Source organism: Telmatherina bonti (assembly GCF_933228915.1).
Source record: "Telmatherina bonti genome assembly, chromosome: 10".
NCBI lineage: Eukaryota > Metazoa > Chordata > Actinopteri > Atheriniformes > Telmatherinidae > Telmatherina > Telmatherina bonti.
In genome coordinates, this window is record NC_136628.1 from 19,805,852 (window position 1) to 19,826,319 (window position 20,468).

General features: G+C 36.5%; 3 protein-coding genes across 4 annotated transcripts; 2 read left to right on the top strand and 1 right to left on the bottom strand.

The window, feature by feature from the left end:
- Positions 1–1,675: 1,675 nt before the first annotated feature.
- Positions 1,676–2,946, top strand: coa4 (cytochrome c oxidase assembly factor 4 homolog). 2 transcript variants are annotated; one of them, XM_079247711.1, is made up of 2 exons: positions 1,676–1,799; positions 2,360–2,946. In XM_079247711.1, exon 2 carries the CDS (start codon positions 2,396–2,398, stop codon positions 2,645–2,647), a length of 252 nt encoding a protein of 83 aa, XP_079103837.1. In that variant the 5' UTR covers positions 1,676–1,799; positions 2,360–2,395; the 3' UTR covers positions 2,648–2,946. The 2 variants fall into 2 exon arrangements, with proteins under 2 accessions (XP_079103837.1, XP_079103838.1); XM_079247712.1 differs by having other exon boundaries at positions 1,689–1,799; positions 2,363–2,946.
- A 1,039-nt stretch (positions 2,947–3,985) lies between these two features.
- LOC306761248 (olfactory receptor 1496-like) lies at positions 3,986–4,960 on the top strand (the record flags this gene model as incomplete). Its single annotated transcript, XM_079247371.1, has 1 exon — positions 3,986–4,960. One exon carries the CDS (start codon positions 3,986–3,988, stop codon positions 4,958–4,960), a length of 975 nt encoding a protein of 324 aa, XP_079103497.1.
- A 4,616-nt stretch (positions 4,961–9,576) lies between these two features.
- Positions 9,577–10,486, bottom strand: LOC306761249 (olfactory receptor 5K4-like; the record flags this gene model as incomplete). Its single annotated transcript, XM_079247372.1, is given in 2 exon segments — positions 9,577–9,891; positions 9,893–10,486. Coding segments are annotated over 2 exon segments (909 nt in total).
- Positions 10,487–20,468: the final 9,982 nt, after the last annotated feature.

A 20,468-nucleotide genomic window follows, 5' to 3' on the forward strand; every position in this document is an offset into this window, starting at 1 on the left:
ACATCCTTGGGTAGTGACATCACAAACAGGACTCATTAGAGCTCCCAGGAGTCATTTTTATCAGAGGTCACAGAGTTCTGTTTGGTGACAATAAAGCCCCTTTAGGGAGTTGTGCACATCGCCCATGTCATTATATTTTGTTATTGAGTCACTTCCTACAGAACAAGATTATACAAAGTGTTGATAAAATATCTAGCGAGCCTGGAAATGGATTTTTCTTATTTGTCTTTCTTTCTTTCTGTTTTGTCTTAGTGATAATAGTTTGTTGCATATGTGTGCGTATGTGTCTTTGGCTATGTGTGTGTACAATGATTGAAACTTAATTGTTTCCTGGGACTAAATAGCATATAGTCAAAGTCATTTTTATTAGTCATGTTTGATTATAAGTGACCAACAACATTACACACTGGTGTATTAGTATGCAAGCCTGGTATCATGATTGAAGAGTCAAAGCCTCTGATCATTTGTCAAAAATTTGTTGTGTAGTGGGTTTTTTAAATATGAGAAACATGTCATGTTTCTGAAAAATAAATGTGTTAATGGGCCATCCAGAAAGAAATGTGTAGTTACTGTTGTTTGTTCCAGACAAAGTATTGTTGAAGAAGTGCAGTCAGTGAGATTGAAAAGATAAACTTGGTTGAAACGTCAGCTGCAAAAGGTATTTTTTTATGAGTAATGTGTGAGTATTTGGGCAAAAACCATCAACTGTCAGTTTCATTCATTCATTCATTCATTCATTCATTCATTCATTCATTCATTTTCTGAAACTGCTTAATCCAATTAAGGGTCGCAGGGGAGCTGGAGCCTATCCTTGCAGTCTTTGGGCCAGAGGCAGGGTACACCCTGGACAGGTCACCAGTCCATTGCAGCAATTGTTAGTTTGATTATTAAATACGGTGTGTTTGTTGTATGTTCAACTGAATATTGAGTAAAAAGTATTTGCAAATCGTTGTATTCTAATTTTATCTTACATTGTACAAAATGTCTTGACTTAAATTGAGAGTTTATAAATCTTTGAAATCTTCAGCTTTCATCTTTCACACAAGCATGCTATTGGTACCATTTAATGTGAAATCACAAAGATGCAGTAATAGCTGTAATAGTCTACATTGCACCTAATTCATGTAGCTGGATTTTATATATCTTTAATCATGATTTATAGCCCTGCAATGGAATGGTGACCTGTCAAGGATGTACCATGCTAATTGCTGGGTTCCACCTTACCCTGCGACCCTGTATAGGACTAAGTGTTATGGAAATGCATCAATTTTGATTCATAGTGTTAATTTTGGAGCCATTTACCCAGACCAGTATGGTGTCATTAGCATCTGCATGAATCCTGCTGCATTTTCTTTTGAAAAAAGAACTTGGAAGTTATTTATTTATTTATTTATTTAAACTTTACCAACTGCAGTTGCCTTGGTAGTGGTTACATTTTTTTATTTTTTTTTATTTTATTTTATTTTTTTATTATTATTAATTGTAAACGAATAATAAAGATACCCTTGCTAAATTGTATGTTTGTGTTTAATAGTAATAATGTTTTCTATGCTCCCGCTGTCAGGAAACTTTGAATTCATAGTCTCAGTAGTTCATTACTTGAAGTAGGCGCAGTTTTAACCGAGCGGAACTAACATCTGTATCAGCGGACTTTTTTTACTGAAACACCTTGGTCCGTTGCTCAAATAGATCGTCCATCTAACCAGCTGTGTGTCTGATTACGCAAAGCGTGGAGTTAAATTGTCATGAAAGTATTATTTTCACCACGATAAAGCAATTAACTGGGGATCATTAAACAGGTAAAACAAAGATGCTCATGTGAAATTATGTGGTAATCATCGTATCGTGTTTGCTAACAAAGACGATCATAGATAAATGACTAAATTAAAATGAACCAGCTGTATTTGAAATCAAACAAAAATGAGTGAGATAATAAATAAATTGAATCAATTAAACTTGCAAATTCTAAATAGTTTTTTTTTTTTTTTTTTTTAATTTAACCTTTAGATTTAATTAACCATTAAAGAAAAACTGTAGATTCGGGATTAGTAAAGCTACTAATCATTTAAAAAATATACAAAGTTGATCTGTGCTTTGGTAGCAAATGGATTTTTCTAGATTAAAACAAAATGTTTCGTTTGCTTTAAAAGAATTATTTTCTGAACATCACTTAAAAAAAGGGTTTATTATTTTTTCCAAGCAAAAGTATTTGTAAACTGACAGTTATGAAAGCAAGCTCCTCCTTACAGTTTACATGATTACTGTTGTATTTGAGACGCTGCAGAGGCCTGAACAGCTGTTGTTCACTTCCAAAGCTGTGCTCTTCTTTGGTATTTATAGCAACATGTGTTCTTCTCAGCAGACTGACTCAGTCAGTGTTGTGTACACAAGCAAGATGGCATCCCCTTCACCCCATGACCGCAGCCGAAAAGATGATGAGGATGACCCCATTGAACAGATGATAACCCGCACAGGCTGTGCTGAACTTCATTATGCTGTGCAGGAATGCATGGCTGAACATCAGGACTGGCGATCCTGCCAGAAGCAGGTTCAGACTTTTAAAGACTGCATGATGAATTTTCAAAATGGGCGGAAAGAACAGCTAAAGAGGCAACAGCAAATGGAGACCAAGTCTGCAACCAGCTAATGTCACAAGTCCACACTGACACACACACAAAGTGGGGTGTTCTCAGGAACTGATTTTAATGTGCACGGACTATGTAATTAAATTGTCTGTGATTGAAATAAAGTGAAAAGCTACGTAACTTGTGCTGTTAAGTGTGTAATGTAGATTTTAAACAAGTATTCAGTTTTATAAGCTGATTTAGATCTCCCCAAACTTTCTTTAAATTTCTATGTTTTGTTGATGATTGATAAGAACATTTAAAAACAATGCCAAACACAGTTTGGTCAATTGAGAATTGTGCCATCATTATGCAAGCATTACTTAAAGGTTTTGTAACAAATTCTACCTTCACTGTGAGATGACTGAACATTGTCATGAGAAAATGATGAGTGTAAAGAATCTGTACATTGGATGTTTCAGAACTTGTGCAACTTTTCGGCACCACTTGAAAGTAAAATTTATGCAAAAAACTTCCCCTTTGAAAACCTTGAAATGGTTAACAAATAAAGGAGCTGATGAGATATATGCACAGGATGAGCAGGTTCACGAGTCTGGACCATGAGATTGCAAACTACAATGTACAAATAGTTGTACAACTGAGAAAATTCCATCATCACCAAAGCGAAGGCAAGCAAGCGAAATGTCAATTTAACCAACATTTAATTGTCAAAATTAGTCTGTATTGTTGAGAGCAAATAGTCTTTGCCTTTCAGCTAAGATCATAATTCTCTGGCCCTCACATTATCCTTTGATATTGTCAAAAGTAAACCATTATGCATTTTATTAAATGTACAAACATTTGGGCAAAATATGTTTGGAATCATTTATGCAAAATTATACCTAAATTCATATTCCAAACATCTTCTCACCTTCTTTAGTGTGAAAAGATGGCAAAAGTCCCTGCAAACTGTTTACATTCATTAAGTCAGTGTTCAGCAACCAACAATTAGATCTTTGTTTTTGACACAAATGTAGTTAATTGGAGTTATCCACAGCCTTAATCTCCATGGATCAAATTAGTGAAATTAATAGGGTATTTCAGAATGGCTGTGTAATAAGAGTTGTTAAGTTTAACTCAAGGGACCAGCTGGAAAATATATTTTCTACTGTACGTGGGTCAGATTTACATCTATCTGCTTGCCGCTTTTGGCTGCAGCATCAAACAGATCTGCTGCAGAACAACGTAGAAAGAAAACCAGGTGAGCTACTTTGACTGTTTTAACATTCGATTTGAAGTATTCATGAAAGCTTGACATGTACATCTAATAGACTTCTAATGATGCTCATATTTTATGCTTCTTTTGACAGAAACATCTTTAACTATCCTCCATCTTCCAGCTAAGACTGTGCAGATTAAGCATGTCATTTCTTAGGACTGTTTTTAACAGCTCTGTCATCATACATCCTCCAGGCTTCTATATCATTGCATTTGAGTCACTGCCTTTAATAAGTGTGTACATCATCTTTCTTTCATTTGTTTACGTGGTGACAGTATTTTTCAACTGTTTGCTGATCTATATAGTGATTTTTAATCACTGTTTGCACACTCCAAAATTCTTGGCTGTCATCAACCTCGCAGTCATTGATCTATTTCTTAACACGTGCACTATTCCCAGCATGATCAAGGTATTTCTCATTAAGGACAACTTTATTCCGTTTAACCTCTGTTTTGTACAAATGTATGTGTATTATGTGCTGATATCTTTGGAGTCATATGCTCTTACCATACTTGCCTACGACCGTTTGATTGCTATTTGCTTCCCTCTGCGTCATAATTCAATCAACACAGTGCGCCGTATGTGTTGTATTGTCAGCATCACGTGGTGTCTGGCTCTTGGCGGGACAGCATTTGCTACAGGTATAATGACACGACTCTCATTTTGCAGTTCTGTGAGAGTCTTGAGTTATTTCTGCGACTATGCACCTGTGTTTCGCCTTGCTTGTAATGATTACTCAATGCAGTGGTTTGCAGCTTCTTTGTTATCTATTTCACTCCTTGGAGTGCCCTTTTTTTTTATTGTTCTGACTTACATCAGCATCCTGGTAACTGTGTATAAGATGAAGTCTGTGGCCCATCAACTGAAAACTTTGGCCACTTGTGCTGAACATATAATCCTTGTTGCTATATTTTACATTCCTCTTTTTGTCATATTCACAATTGGGTTTTATTTTGGAGCCATTAACCCAGACCATCGGGTCTTGAGTCTGTCGCTGTCCTCTTGCATACCGCCTTGCATTAATCCTATTGTTTATTCTTTGAAAACCAAAGAAATTCAAGTCAGAGCACTGAAATTGTTCAGAAAAGACCAAATTAATGCAAATCAGCCTTTGTGAGAGCAGAGCAATAATCAAAGCAAATTTGTGGAATCAACAGGGAAGCCAGATGCGTGTAGTTTCAGTAAGTACTGGCAGTAGATGGACTCATCCTAACTGCTCAACAGTTTGGTTCAGCTATGACAGCAGCAGTGCACCAGTACTCATCAGAAAATAAACTCACATAATAACCTCTCAATAATCACTTCTGTGAGATATTTTTTTTTTAATGTATAAAGGAATTTTTGTTTTAAACTATTTCAATTTTATTTACTATCAGAAGAAATCTTCACTTACAGGCTGAAACATAACATGTCTACTTTTGGTTTCAGCTGCCTTTTTGTAGTCATGAGGATCATTATCCTCTACTTAACCCTTTCATGCATGCATTAATATAAAAAAATGCCACATTTTTTAAATACGGTATTTTACCTCTACAGAAATATACAATGGTACTTTTTTGCTTATTAGTGATATTTTTTTTAAGTATTCCACAAAATACTAATAAAATATTTATAAAATAATGTATAGTCATAGTTATGTAAATATTCTATAAAAAAATATAGCTGTATCATTTTCTTTTCCTATTTATCACAAAGGCAAACCCTCATAATTACTATTTTTGCTTTTGTGTTCAGTTATATTGTATTTATTTATTCGTCAGTAAGCGGTAATGAATTGAATGTCTCCCTAACATCCACTGAAGTGGTTCTTTTAAAAATATACCATCTTCTTTCATTAATATGCAAGAAAAAAGCTTGTAAATGGGCATCCACTATTTTGACTACTTTGCATGAAAGGGTTAAAAATAGTACTTTACAACCCTTCTAGTTTTCCTAACAGTCTTGTCTCCACAAAGGGGCTGTAAAATAAAATTTAAAAAAAAAAATTACAGCCTGTGTTCTAACAAAGAAAAATGTCAGTTTTATATAAATGGTGGTTTAAAAACTGTCAACAAGCACTAAAGCTCACAATAAAGATATAAAACACTCACTCTGTTCTACACAGTGGCTAACAGGTGTCTTGTGGATGTTAAAATAAAGGAAAGCAAGTTAACTTTGCCTTACATTTATTATTGAAGCAGCAAGTTCCAGCTGTAAGAGATTTTAAATCACTTTGACTTCATATGTGATTTTATTGTGACTCTTGGTCTTTGTTTCTGCCTTTTACAGCTTTTTTTTTTTTTTGCACTTTCTGTAATGCTTTTAATGTTTTATGTAAAATACTTTTAACTGTCTTGTAACAATAAACTTGCCCTGCCTAAAGAAACATTTTTACTTTCACTCACTATTATTAGTAAAGAAAATGTATGACTCAACTTATCTTTTCATCTCCTGTAGCTAATATTGTTGAAATTTTAGATTTTCAGTCTACCCATCTTCACAAAAAACCTCTCGCTCTCTCTTCATATACATACACACACACACACACGTATGTATGTATGTATGTGTATATATATATATATATATATGTATATGTATATATAAAAATAAAACAAAGAAGCTGATGTTATAAGAGGAGATGTTAAACTTTTAAGCCAGTTGTTCTTCATCCCCAAGAACAGAATTTTTTAAAAACAAAACTACAAATGACTACCTCCTAATACAAATGAAGACAAAGAAAAGACTTCATAGTTGTCTTTTGTGTCTGGCCGAAGAATAGATTTCTGGTTTCCCTTTTCCTTTTACTTTATCCCTTAAGATTCAACTCTATTGTCTAATGAGCCGTTCCCAATAACTAGTGATATGAACAAATTATGTCAAATTATTATGTCTCATTATGATGCATACATGAACCTTTAACAATATAAACTGCAGCATATCTTGTAAAAAATGCATTTGTAATGTACTGGAAAAGACTTAAATTTGAAACTCTAACCCTTGTGCTTTCTTCCTTTACCTTTGGTTATATTTTTCTGAATTTTCCCATCACAATGTGTGCAATACAGGGTTACACTAAGATAACCATTTGTCATATGACACAGTGTTTTGTGTAATTTGACAGTAAAACACATTTTTGTAACATGCTTACAGGACAGGTTACATTTATACCTATTAAAATATATTTTCTCAGTGCAGACATGTCAGTAGTTTACAGTGTAATTTAAATGATACAAAGAGTAAAAGACCTGATGGCAGGACCATGATAAGTGCCTGACCTCTAGTGGTTGAATCTGTGTAGTGCAGGCTTAATGAGCATACATTTTTAAACCACTCAAAGATGAGTTCAACCAATATTGTGTTTGGCCATAAGCTGATTTACTGCCAGCAAAAAGTGTCCAATAAATGCTGTAGAATAAATTCAACTACATGAATTTAAGATGTGTCCTCCATCAAGGATAGAAAAAAACTGACTAAACCAGATGAAGATAGATAAATTACATTAAAAATATTACATATGATGCAAAAAGGTGTTAAAAGCAGTTAAATGTAGCAAGAAATAGCACAATTCTAAATGAACTCAGAATAAAAGAATAAATTAAAACTATTAAAAGCAAGGTAAGTTAAAAGCTAATGTGGAGATTTCATACATAGACACATGAGAAAAAAAGTTTGTAACCTGGGTTTAAAAGGTATCCATACTTGGTGATAAGTTTAATCTCCACTGGCAGTTTGTTTCTCTTGTTTGCAGCATAACAACTAAGTACTGCTTTTTGATGCTTAGACTTGACTCTGGCCTGGGCTAGCTGACCTGACCTGTGTTTAGATCTAAGAGTTCTATCTTTATATAACAGATGCATTTTAGGCCTAAATCTTTCTGGGGTTTGTAAACAGTCAGTAGGCTTTTAAAATCTATTCTGACTGAGTGGAAGCCAGTGTAAAAATAAGATGGGAAGCAGAATGTGACAGCATCATTGACATGCTGAGAGGATGGAATACTTCTGAACAGACAAGACGGGTGTTGCCACAGTGGAACAGTGATGACGGGTTGAGGCACATGAGGATTGTCCTGGTTAGATTTCTGGCCTGAAACTGACTATGGTCACACAGAGCACAAAGCAGAACAATAACTCTTGAGCACTTTTAGATATAAGCTTTAGCACTGGTCAGTTGGTTCTTATGTCTTAGTTCCCTACCTCGTGTTTTTTATTTGCATCACTGCATTTTCCGTCATTTGTTAAAGTCATTTTTTAACCATTTTATTTACTTTAGTGAACAGGGAGGGCAAACGTTTAATGTTTACTCTGCTGGTGAATACATTTTACGTGAGACCTGTTTTCTCTGTGCTTATTGTGTTTTACTGTACCATCATTTCTTAATTTATTTATTTTCCCTTATCATTCATTATCCTAACTGCTTAGTCCAATGAAGGGCCACCGGGAAGCTGGAGCCTATTCCAGCAGTCTTTGGGCGAAAGGCAGGGTACACCCTGGACAGCTCGCCAGTCCATTGCAGGGCCACACAGAGACAAACAACCAGTCACGTTCACACTCATTCCTATGGGCAATTTAGAGTAACCAATGAACCTAACATTCATGTCTTTGGACGGTGGGAGGAAGCTGGAGTACCCTGAGAGAACCCACACAGAGAGCCCATGTTTTCCCCTTTATTCCTTTCATTATTTTACTGTCAGCAAAATTTTAGACTCCACTCTGTTTCTGTTTTTTTAACAGAGGAAATCACTTGTAATCTCACATCTTTACCTGCTAAGATACCATTATATTACAGTCCAACTAGTCCTATGTTAGTCGGCACTAATTGCTTGGCCGGCCTGTAGTGGCTTTTTAACAACTGTTACTGAGCTTTCTTTGACCACATGGGGATATTGTAAAACAGCAACAATGTTGGATGATCCACAATCTTAATCATTTATTACCTGATTACAGTTAAGATTTCATTCCCTTCCTAACCATTCAAACATGAATGTCTCACAAAAAAGATAAATAGATACAAAAATAAATAAATAAAGAGTAACATGGTAGAACAAAATAATCTCAGAAATGCTGTCCCAAAGTCATTACCCTCGGAAATGATTGGAAGTCCTCAGACAAAATCTGTTTCCATCTTTACAACCTGTTTTGTTGTCTTTCAGAGCTAAATCTTGAGGTGTGAAATGCCAGACAACAGTTGCTCTACCAAACATGATGGCTGCCACACATGCTACAATTTTTGTTTCAAGACAGTACAAAAGTACTTGTTTGGACATAAACTTAAGAATATAACCATTTAGCTCACAGCGTATCACAAAGAAATATAAACAAACACATTTTAATGAAGACTTTAAAACACAACAGAAAGCTTCCAGCTTTTTATGCATAAACACAGTTGAAAAGAAAATAAGTACCCATGCAAACATTCAGTGCATGACACTTTATTTTTAAGTTATGTTCTTATTTTATGAATAATTTTTTTAAAACATGTTTATAAGTTACAAGTAGAACAACATGTATATGTAAATTAACTTTCCTAAATGATAGATTAATTATTGACAGTATGTTGAAAACCAGGCTCAAAATTGGGATATCACTCGGCAAACTAAATGTTTCTATGTCACAGTGCCAACATGAGAAGCCAATAATGAAAATATTCAGAAATTTCACAATTTAATTAAAGGAGGTACTGCATCTTCATGCATAATAATGTATAAAGGAATCTTTAATTCAACATTTTGCAGGTATTGTGTGAAACTTATTTCTTTTAAAAAATCTTCTTCATAGCATTCAATACTTCTTCTGTCTTTATAGAGTACACAATAGGATTAAGCAAAGCTGGAACAGTGTGTGTCAAAGATGAATTTAGGATTCTGGTATTCGGATGGATGGATGAGGCTACTGCAGCTATGTTGGTGACCACCAGTGGTAAGTAGAAAATTACCACAAGAATCAGATGAGATGTGCAAGTTTTCAGTGCTCTGAGTCGTTCCTCTCTTGATGCAATCCTGCTCAGGGCTACGGAAATGCAAACATAAGTGATTGTTATCAGTATAAGAGGGATGCAAAGGATTACAATAAAAAACAACATACGCCATTATTTTATTCAATGATTTGTCATTACAGGCTAGACGATATAATGGTCCATGATCACAATAAAAACTTTGTACCACTAAAGAACCACAGAAAGAAAGGCGATCAATGATACCGACTGTAAAGGCCAGCATACTCAACAAAAACAGCCATGAAAACAGCAACATGGCACTAATAGCATTTTTAGTAACAATACTGTGGTACCTTAAAGGAACACAAATTGCTATAAGTCTGTCATATGCCATAGTAACAAGTGTCCATGACAGCAAACTCCCAAAGAAAAAAACAAAGAACATGTAGGCTAAGCATTCCTCATAGACAATGTATCTCCTGTCAAACAGAAATGTATCCAAGACCTTTGGGATGACAGCCGTGCTGCAACACAGATCTGTCAAAGCTAAATTGAACACAATCATGTATTTAGGAGTATGGAGAGACTTCACCAGGCAGATGACTAAAAGGAGAAATACATTTCCAATAACAGTAAAAATGTAAAGAAAACATAAGAAAACATAGTAATACCTGGTATTAGGGATGTTGGAAAAGCCACTCAGATAGAAATATGCAGGGCGAACAAATGTCATGTTATAAAGCATAATGGCTTTTCAGTCTCAATTAAAAGCCAATACCTGTTTGGATACAAAAGCAACAAATAACAGAATACACAATACAATGAGATGGCAGACTTGCTGAGAACAAACTCACCGAAAACAACATCTGTGTACAGTGTAACTAAATTAAGGACTCTCTGTTTATCCACTAATTTATAGCTGAAATGCTTCACAGGAGGACACAAGAAATCCAGGAGGCTGTGTCACATGGTGTCTCGGGATGCTGCCAACTACACAGTGTTAGTGAGAATCACATTGTTGATATCGTCACAAGACCAATAAATCGTTAATGGCACAAAAAACTATTGAACTTTAGAAATAAGATACCAAAATTATTTCTTTCTTTCTTCACAGTCCAAAAAATAGGCATGGCTTAAAGTCCCTATCTACTAAAGTCAAAATTTTAACCCTATGATAACCAGTTCTTGTTTTTATGTTAAAGTCAGTTCATTTCCATGTGTAATGACTGAAACAAGGATTTGGCACAAGCTGAGAAGAAAACTTGACACGTGCTCAGACTATGACATAAAAGGTCCCCTGAAACTATATTGAAATACCTATTAATTAATCAACCTCCCCTTCACCAAAAATATTTCTTTTTAACAGATCTGCAGAATTTAGGTATTGCTTTGTGAGGATGTAGAAACTGGAGGGGATGACAAGTTGTGTATCAAGTGCACAGAGTCTATATCTTGAGAAGGGCCTGGTTTGTGAAGCTCCAGTTCAGACAGATCTAAATATGCCCACCTTCAATCACTCTGGTGTAAAGGTTGGCACTTTGAACTTTGAATCCAGTGATAGGAAGTCAAATCTCAGTGGACCTCTCGGCGTTTTTAACCCATTTTTGGGGGTCCCTAGACTGAAGCACAGCACCACTAAAATCTGAGTTTGTTTTTTTTTTAAATAAAAGACAAATAAAAAAAGAACTATAAAAGTGTAGAAACTATACACTACCTGGTTTAAAATATTTTATACAACCTCTGTATACAACTCCAGTCCCCTTCAAATAAAGCATTTGATGCCTGATATAACTCATTTTCATTCTTTTGTATCCCTCCTACGGGAACGGAATCATAACAGCTGGATCCTGACCAGCTCGGGCCTCTAAGTTGTGGACCTGTTCATGGACCAATAGGTGAGGGTGATCTTGTCCTGATGGTAGAAATTATGTTTAGCAGCTCATTTCTGAAAGATGGTCCCATCATATTTTTATTACCACTGCTTTTCTCGGTCATTCCAGACATATCCCAGTCTCAGCCAGATGGCCCAAAACAGCCACACCTAAAGTTTTACCCCAGGACCTTGTATAACAACAAGAGATGGGACTTCAGTTACAAGTGGTTCTCCATTCATAAATGGTTGGAGTACTTATAAACTCTCATCAAACTCTCCTAAGTGCTACTATGTTATGTACTACAGAGTAGATGTTTATTTCCATGTCAATGAACATTTTTTGGTACTTTCCATGTTTACTGCTTTTTAACGCAGATCCATGAGTAAGTTAGTTTTAGCCCTCTCTGCGTTTTGTAAATGAATGCAACTTGTTAATAGATACACATTTTAATGGAGAGAAGAGTCAATGTGCTGATGTCCATTAAGGTTGTTTAACTAGCTCAAGATTGTCATTGCCAAATAGATTAAGAGAAATTTATTAAGAGAAAGTTCTGCCTAATGCTCAGATATGCTCGAAATGTCCCACCCAATATATTTGCTGGAAAATTGGCTGTTATTCAGACACAATATTGTAATTACTTTTGCTATTGCAGTAGCCTTAGTCTAAATCCAACTTTTAAGACTTCTGAAATAAAATTTCAGTTTTTGGCTTTGTATAATGAGGAGCAAAGTATTTGCACCAGATAAATGCATTTTAATCTATAATGGGGGGTGCATGTCCCCTGACCCCCCTAGCTAAATTTGTTCCCCCACCTACGTCACTAATGCTGTTATACTGAATCAAACCTTGCCTATATAATGGCAGATCATTTCATTTGGTCTTTTTTTTTTTTTTAAATAAACACTTCTGATAGGTGTCTTTTGCCTAAAGACTGCTGAGATAGGCTCCAGCTTCCCCATGACCCTTCATTGGATTAAACAGTTAGAAAAATGAATGAATGACTTCTGATCGGTATAGGCTCCTCTTTGTTATAAGCTCAAACTGGCCAGATTTAGGTTTTTGCTCACATACAACATCAGCTTTTGTAGTTGTGCATCATATATTTAATAACTCCTGGCCACTCACGTTTTCCCATGGAAACCCCTAAAAAAAAAATTCTGTAGGCATCCCTGCTCCTTGATGTCACCCTCAGACTCCTAGTGAAATACCCTTCAAGGACCACTCACTCACTTACATGTTTGCCACTCCTGTACTGGATGTGACATTAAAATATGTAGCCAACAGTTTGTTTGATGGTTCTTCACATCCCATCACAGGGTTAGAGGCATAGGAGCCTGCTTACAAGTGTCCCCTCTTGTAGATGATCTTAGTGGCTGATGTGTTGAATTAAAGCCACTGGAAACCCCATCTGGTGGTAAGTCCCCCTATGCCTATTCTGCCATTGCATGGATGGGACTGTAAGTCAGCTGAAGGAAGCCGTGTACATTCTATTTAATTTTTTGTGTTGTTTTCTTATAAAGACTCTCATTTGCGCTCCATCTGCTGGACACCAATGTTTCTACCAAAATCAAACAAGAATGGGAATTTAATCCAAGTACCCCAGCCTGCAAATATGGCTGCAGGCAACACATACAGAATCCTGACCCCTGATATGATGGATATAGCAACAGCAAAAATCAACAGATTTGACTTAAATATAACTTGAAATACCCTGTCTGGATATGTCTAGTGTGGTAACACTCTCCTAAAATTGGCTTTGGCTTGTATCTCAAATCCAGAATAAATCTTAACTACAGATTCTATTACCATCAAAGTGGTCCCAGACCAGGAGCTCATATGGTCCTGACAGGAAATCTGAAACTCATGGTTAGAGAATATCCAGGACAGACATCACTATGATTGAGGCATATCTGAGAGTATTCAGGCAAATATATCTCTGGATTCTGAGGGTATTTTGCACAGTGGAAGGTCACCTATTTTGGACTTTGCCAAAAGGTAAAGGTTTTTTATGTCTGTCCAACCTTAAAATCTCCAGGAGGAGTCACCACACATCTGAAAACCACATTGATGAATAAACAAACCCTTTCTTTTCCAAATGCCTTCTCTTATCTCCCTCATTTCAGAGGTTCTCCTGTAGAAGACCTTAATAACAGAATGTGGATTCAAACATAAATGTATTAACTGCATCTCAATGTGTTCATTTAAAAGTATTGATAAAGCAAAGAGCCCAAATTGGTGTCTTTATAAAACTGCAATTTTTCTGTTTGCTTCTCCACTTTTCAGGTTCAAGATAGTTTAATTTGAAAGGATTCAATGACCTACACATAATTAAGACAATCTACTCCTTGTTGTGATATACTTATTGATAAATTATGTAAATTGCTCCCATCCAGTGAATGTATTTAAATAAGAAACAAGTACTCCTTTGTAAATCCAGAATGATGTTTTCTGTTCACCTGAGTTACTATTAAATAGTTTACTGAAAGTCTAACAATGTTTTTGAAGTTCCATCAGATCTCTTTTAAAGGTAAAGGATGGAGGTTTGATTGAAAATTCTTCTGTTATTATTTTTTAATTTGGATATGAATTTTAGTTTTTAAGAAACACAAACCTCTGCTAGAAAGAATCTTTGTACCTGATTGGTCACATTACACCAGTTTTAAAGTCGCTGCATTGGCTCCCCGTGCAATTCAGGATTGATTTTAAGGTTCTTTTAGTGGTTTATAAATGTCTTAATGGTCTTGGGCCTTCTTATTTATCTGATCTGTTTTTAAGGTATGAACCCTCGCGGACCCTGAGGTCCTCAGGTACCGGCCTTTTAGTTCTTCCTAAAGTTCGTACCAAAACATATGGCGAGGCCACATTTCAGTATTACGGGCCTCGCCTATGGAACAGCCTGCCTGAGGGCCTCAGGGCTGCAGAGACTGTTGATGTTTTTAAAAAAAAGCTCAAGACCTACCTTTTTAGTTTAGCTTATAACTAAGTTTTAACATTCTTATATTAACCCATATTTATCTTTCTTTTTAGTTAATTTTATTTATTTATTTATATATTTTATATATTGATTTACATAGTATAGATTTTATTATTTTATTTTAATGGATTTTATTTTTGTTTAGTTATCACTCCAGCTCTCTCCTCATCGGGGTCCTCTTCGCCGAGGGCTGCCCCTGCTCTGACTGCATGGGTGTTGCTGTGGGGGCTGTCCCTGTCTGGTGGGTCGGGATCCAGCGCTGCAGCTTTACGGTTGTGGCGTGGGTCCTGTCTGCCCGGACCCGGGTGGCCCCCATGGTGATGGCCTGGGTGGTCTTGGTTGGGGGTAGCCCTTTGTGTAGAGGCTCCCTGAGAATACCGTTTCCTTATCTGGTGCACATCTGGTGCAAATGCACCTGGCCATTCATTCATCTTCTTTTAACTGTTACAGGGCAAATAGGGCATGGGTGAGGGTGGTTGTGGGTGGGTGAAAGGGGATGTGTATGTGTGTTAGTGTTTTATCTATTTTGATGTAAATTGTTTTATAATGTAAAGCACTTTGTATTGTTTTTAAGCACGAAAAGTGCTATACAAATAAAGTTTGATTTGATTTGATTTGTGGGAGTAAGGCCCATACCACATGAGGCAGAGGCCAAAACTATAAGAAAAAGGTAGTCATTCAAAGAGAAGTCAAAGAAATAAGTGCATCAGAAAACAGAGGGAACATAGCCCATGCAAAGATTTTGCATTTGAACCTAAGGATTCTTTTGTCTGTATTCTTCTTTGGTGAGCTTTTTGTTTTTCCTTGATTTGTCATTTTTCAGTGTTTTGTGACTTTTTATTTAGCAGTCTCTGTCTGCATCCACACTATCATTGGGCAACCAATGTAAACTTCCTCTAGTCAATGTGAGATTGTTTTGGACCCTTTTTGCAATTTTCTTTGAATGGTAATTTTGAACACCTCAGTCAAAGCTTACCCACCAGAACTGAACCACAGACCAACATATTAACAAGTAAGCCTCACACCGTAACAGGCTAAATTATGGTTGTACCAAAAAACTCTGGTGATCAAAAAGACCAGCCTGATCCGAGATGCCCCTCTGTTACAACCAGAAGAGAGAGATTGGGCCTACGTCTTGAAATGCAAACCAAAGTGGTTCTGGACAAGTCAAACCCACTGCACACAGCTGGAGAGGATTTTAGGACTGGTCACCTGGATTTTCTCTCCATCTCCTCTGATGGACCCCAACTTCCTCCTTCAAACATTGGATGGCCAAACTGGTGTTTCAGCCTAAAGTCTCAATTTCAATCTGACCAAATATCTACGGTGTTAATCGCCATACATCCAAATTCCAGTCAGAAATCCAATCCATACGTAATTGGCTGAGATCTGATATTTAACTATAGTTACAGAATAACTCATTCATGATTACTTATATCCTTTCACATCTTGTAAACTTCATTTTCTGCTGCCCATCTAGGGTCAGTTTGTGGGGGTAGTAACCTAAGCATTAAAACCCTGTCTTCATTCTCCCTACACTGTAAAAAAGAAGAAGTTGGGTGAACTTAAAATTTCAAGGCAACAAACTTTGATAAAATTTTAAGTTGAACAGCTAAACTAAATATTTTAAGTTTTGCTTTTGAGTTTGCTCAACTCTAAATTAGGATTTTTTTACAGCTCAATTGTAAGTTCCACCAAATTATAATTTTATATTGTAATAACTTTTCATCTTTACTTCTGGTAACTGTTCCACAAGTTGTACTGATTTAAAAATCTACATGGTTATAACTTAATCCTTACTTGCTCTAACTCTTCATAAGTTGTAATAATGTATCATTTTACACTGTAATAACTCAAATAATTTCACAAAATCCACTTGAATTTGATTAAGTTAGTATAGCAGAATAATTTAAGAGTAATTTAAAATTGCACACTGCTAATGTAACTCAACTTCATAATTTATTTCAATCACTTCTAATCAAATGCATAAATAATTACAGATGCAACATACATCCTCAAAACCTTAGTTTTATTTAAACTAGCAGCATTGAATCTAATAAAAAGGCAAATAAAAAACAGCGTGTGCTTTTATCAATATAAGAAAAATGAAAGACAACTTGTGCTCATAAAAAAAAGAACTGTTGAACAGTTCTATGCAATCGCACATAACATTTTATAAATTTAATGACAACGCAAAGACTAGACTAGACCCTTGAGCTGAAAAGAGTACACATTCAGTGTTTTTATTTTGAATACATTTTGCTGCAGTAAACAATAATTACAAATAACATTATTTAAGGTTATCAACCTATATCTATACCTAAACCCAACACCTACATCAGTTTAGGTTAAGAAAGTCAGCAGTCAGTATAAAACAGGGCAGTCGATGAAATGCATTTCAATGTTTTTAAACAGAAGGACAATATATCCAAGCCTGGGAACCCACAGTGGGTCATAGTACAAATATTTAAACCTTTTGTTAAATAAAAAGCAATGTAGTAATTCAGGGCAGGCCCATATTATGACCAACACAATGTTTTAAATAGGTAGATTGGCCTTTCCAATCATTGCACTGTAATAATTTTATCAACTCTGACATGACTTACATCTTATCATTTTAATATGTAAATGGTAGTACCATGAAGTGTTTTATTGAACTCAGCATGATGTAAATGTTGGTACAAAGAGGTGTTACACAAACTGCTCCATGTTGTCCTGATACTTCGTACATGAAATATCAGCTAATGTGTTAGCATTAATACCCTAATGGCTACTCCTTTAGTTGCAGCTGGTAGGTGTGCATGAATTAACTGAATACTAACCAGTAGAAGCTAACATGTCTTGTCCTGTTTGAATGGTACTAACCAGTAGAAGCTAACATGTCTTGTCCTGTTTAAGCTAGCTGCTAACAGCTAACTCATGCAGCAGTTCTGCTAACTGCTGCTGAGTGAAAGGCTGTTTGTGTTTAAATGTTGAAAATGTGTAGGTTGCCTCCTCCATAAATCTACAACATACTACACAACACTAGTCACCACCTCCCATACCATTTAAACTTAATTTAAATAAAAACTTACCTGCGTGGAGTCCAGTTCGAGGCAGCACAGCCAAGTGAGACTTCAAGTGAAAATTGCAAACTCAAAAAGTTGGTTTTCCCACATTTTACAACAAAGAAATTAAAGTTAGCAGAACTGTTGTCCCTTGTATTGAACTCCAACTTAAAGTTATCATTTTTAACGACTCACCTAATTGTTTTGGGGCAAACAACTTGCTTGTTTTGTTGGGATTACTAACATTATTGCTTTAAATGCCATTAATACTGTAATATTCCTGCACTTAGGCAGAGGTCCCGGGGGAATGAATAAGGAGGCAAAAAGGTAATACGAACACAACCTTTATTTTGTACAGTTCATAAGGCAACCAGTCTAAGACCTGTATGGGATTCGATGGTCAGATAGCAGTTTGTATTTGAGCCAGTCACTTGCTCCCTTTAGTGCACGGCCACAATGGGAGGAGACATAAGGCAACGCCTCAAACCCACCCACTCCACAACACAGCACTACAACAGAAGGTCCCCACTTTTACACCCACACAGCAAACTCACCAATACGGAGGGAACTCTTAGGACCCACCCATCCCTGGTCTCACCGTGGGGCAAGCAGCGGCAGCATCCAACTCCTAATTTAACAACTCCTACATGGTCCAATACTGGGTGCGAACAACACCATTAAAACTTTCCTACACTCACAGCACATTCATACAATTTATAGAATTAAAAAGACTACTTAACTTTCCCCTGGGTCGAGACCCTCCCACAGGGTCTGAGTTTTGGCGCTGGTCCGACGTGATTAGCTGTCACAGTCAGATGCCGGCCCAATGCAATGAGGCCTCCACTGACGGCAGCAGTACCTCTCCTCTGGCTGGGGAGTGGAAGAGCGTGCTCCTATGTATTCCCCTGACTCCTCCTATCCCTACCTGGATGGTGAACTCACCCTACAGTCCCCCTAACTGTCTTCGCCGCCGGCAGCCCTATACAGCTGCGATCGGCACGCTCCCACCAGGCCCACTGAGCACTAGACAATTGCTTGGCTGGGTAATCACCCAATAGCAGTCACCAAGCTCCTCTCCCCCAGAACACCTCACACACACACTGACTTAGTCCTTTTGTCACCTCTGCTTGCTCTACCCCAGGTGCTGCCACTCGCCTAATCAACAGAGCTGCTCCGACTCACCTAATCACCAGAGCAGCTCCCACTCACTACAATACAACTTTTCAAGTTTTACCTACTTAAATGACTGTTTCAGGCCAACTAATACAAGTTGGATTTTTTGCAGTGTAGCCACATTGGCTAGCTCACCAAGTGGGATCCCAAGGTGGTCCCAGGTCAGATATAATCTTGACAGCATGTCCTGGATCTTCCCCGGGGTCTCCACCTGCAGGCACATGTCCAGGAAGCATTCTAACCAGATGCCTGAGCCACTTCAAATGGCTCCTCTTGATGCAGATGAGCAGCAGCTCTACTTTGAGATCTTGGATGACCGAGCTTCTCACCCAATCTCCAAAGGAGAGCCCAACCACCCTGTGAAAGAAAGCTCATTTCGGCCAACTGTATGTGTGATTACATTCTATGTCATTAACAAAGCTTGTGACCACAGGTGAAGGTAGAAATATAGATCGACTGGTAAATCAAGAGCTTTGCCTTCAGTTCCTTCTTCAACAGAATAGCACAGAGTCCACATCACTTTGGAAGGGGGAAAATTAGGATTGGGCCTTGATATAACACCATTCATATGATATGACCCCCCACTTTTTTTCACTGTTTTTTAAATAAATTGCAAAATGTCATAGATGATACTGATTAGGCAGATTTTTCTATTTGATAAAAAATTATTAGACTGGGCTTATGCATGCAGTAGAACTCTAAAGGTTTGTTCTACTAAAGGTTTGTGTCATGACGTGTTATTTTGTGTTTCTCCTTAGTTCTGGTTTCCTGTTTTGGTTTGAAGTCTTCTACAGCGATTTTAATATGTCATTGTAGCATAGTTTCTTCATGCAAATGTTTATGTTCTCTGACATTGAAAAACCACAAGTAGATTGATACGGAGTAAGTTAGATTTCCATCGTTCACCATGATAGGATAATTGCTTTATTTAAAGAGAAACAAAGACTTATTATGGCGTAATTTCACAACATATGCACAAGAATTGCTCTTAAATTTAAAACTGACATTCCTTTAGTCTGCCCTGACACCTTTTATATATGCATTCATCAAAACAGACAGAAGAAACAACCTCCAACATAATTTTGTCTGGGTCTGCCCATGGGTGTAACAGAACAAAATGTGACCACAGCTGACATAATAATTTATGTTACAGTTATTTTATATTTTTGTTTTCAGGTTTGCAGTTTCTCACACACACTGAGTTTAACTACTTTTATATTAATATCTGCAGTTTGAGTCTTGTTTTGAATTTTAACTGACTGACAATGATAATTACATTATTTTATTGATTTGATCACTGGAAAATTAATGAGATTATTTTCTTTTCCCAAAATAATTTGAGCTGCATTGTACACATAAACAAGATAAAACCATTTTGCTGTTTTCAATCCTTTATTGTTGTGTTGGTAGGATAAAGATTTCCTATATTTGTCTTATATTGTGAGACTGCTGGGATAGGCTCCAGCTCCCCTGCGACCCTGAATTGGATTACAATTGGAAAAGAAAATAATCTCATTAATTTTCCAGTGATCAAATCAATAAAATAATGTAATTATTGTCAGTCTGTTAAAAATCAAAACAAGACTCAAACTGCAGATATTAATATAAAAGTAGTTAAACTGCAAACCTTAAAACAAAAATATAAAA

What these genes read in the sequence shown, in the direction of transcription:
- coa4 (XM_079247711.1), top strand. Translation starts at nt 2,396, where the DNA reads ATGGCATCCCCTTCACCCCATGACCGCAGCCGAAAAGATGATGAGGAT.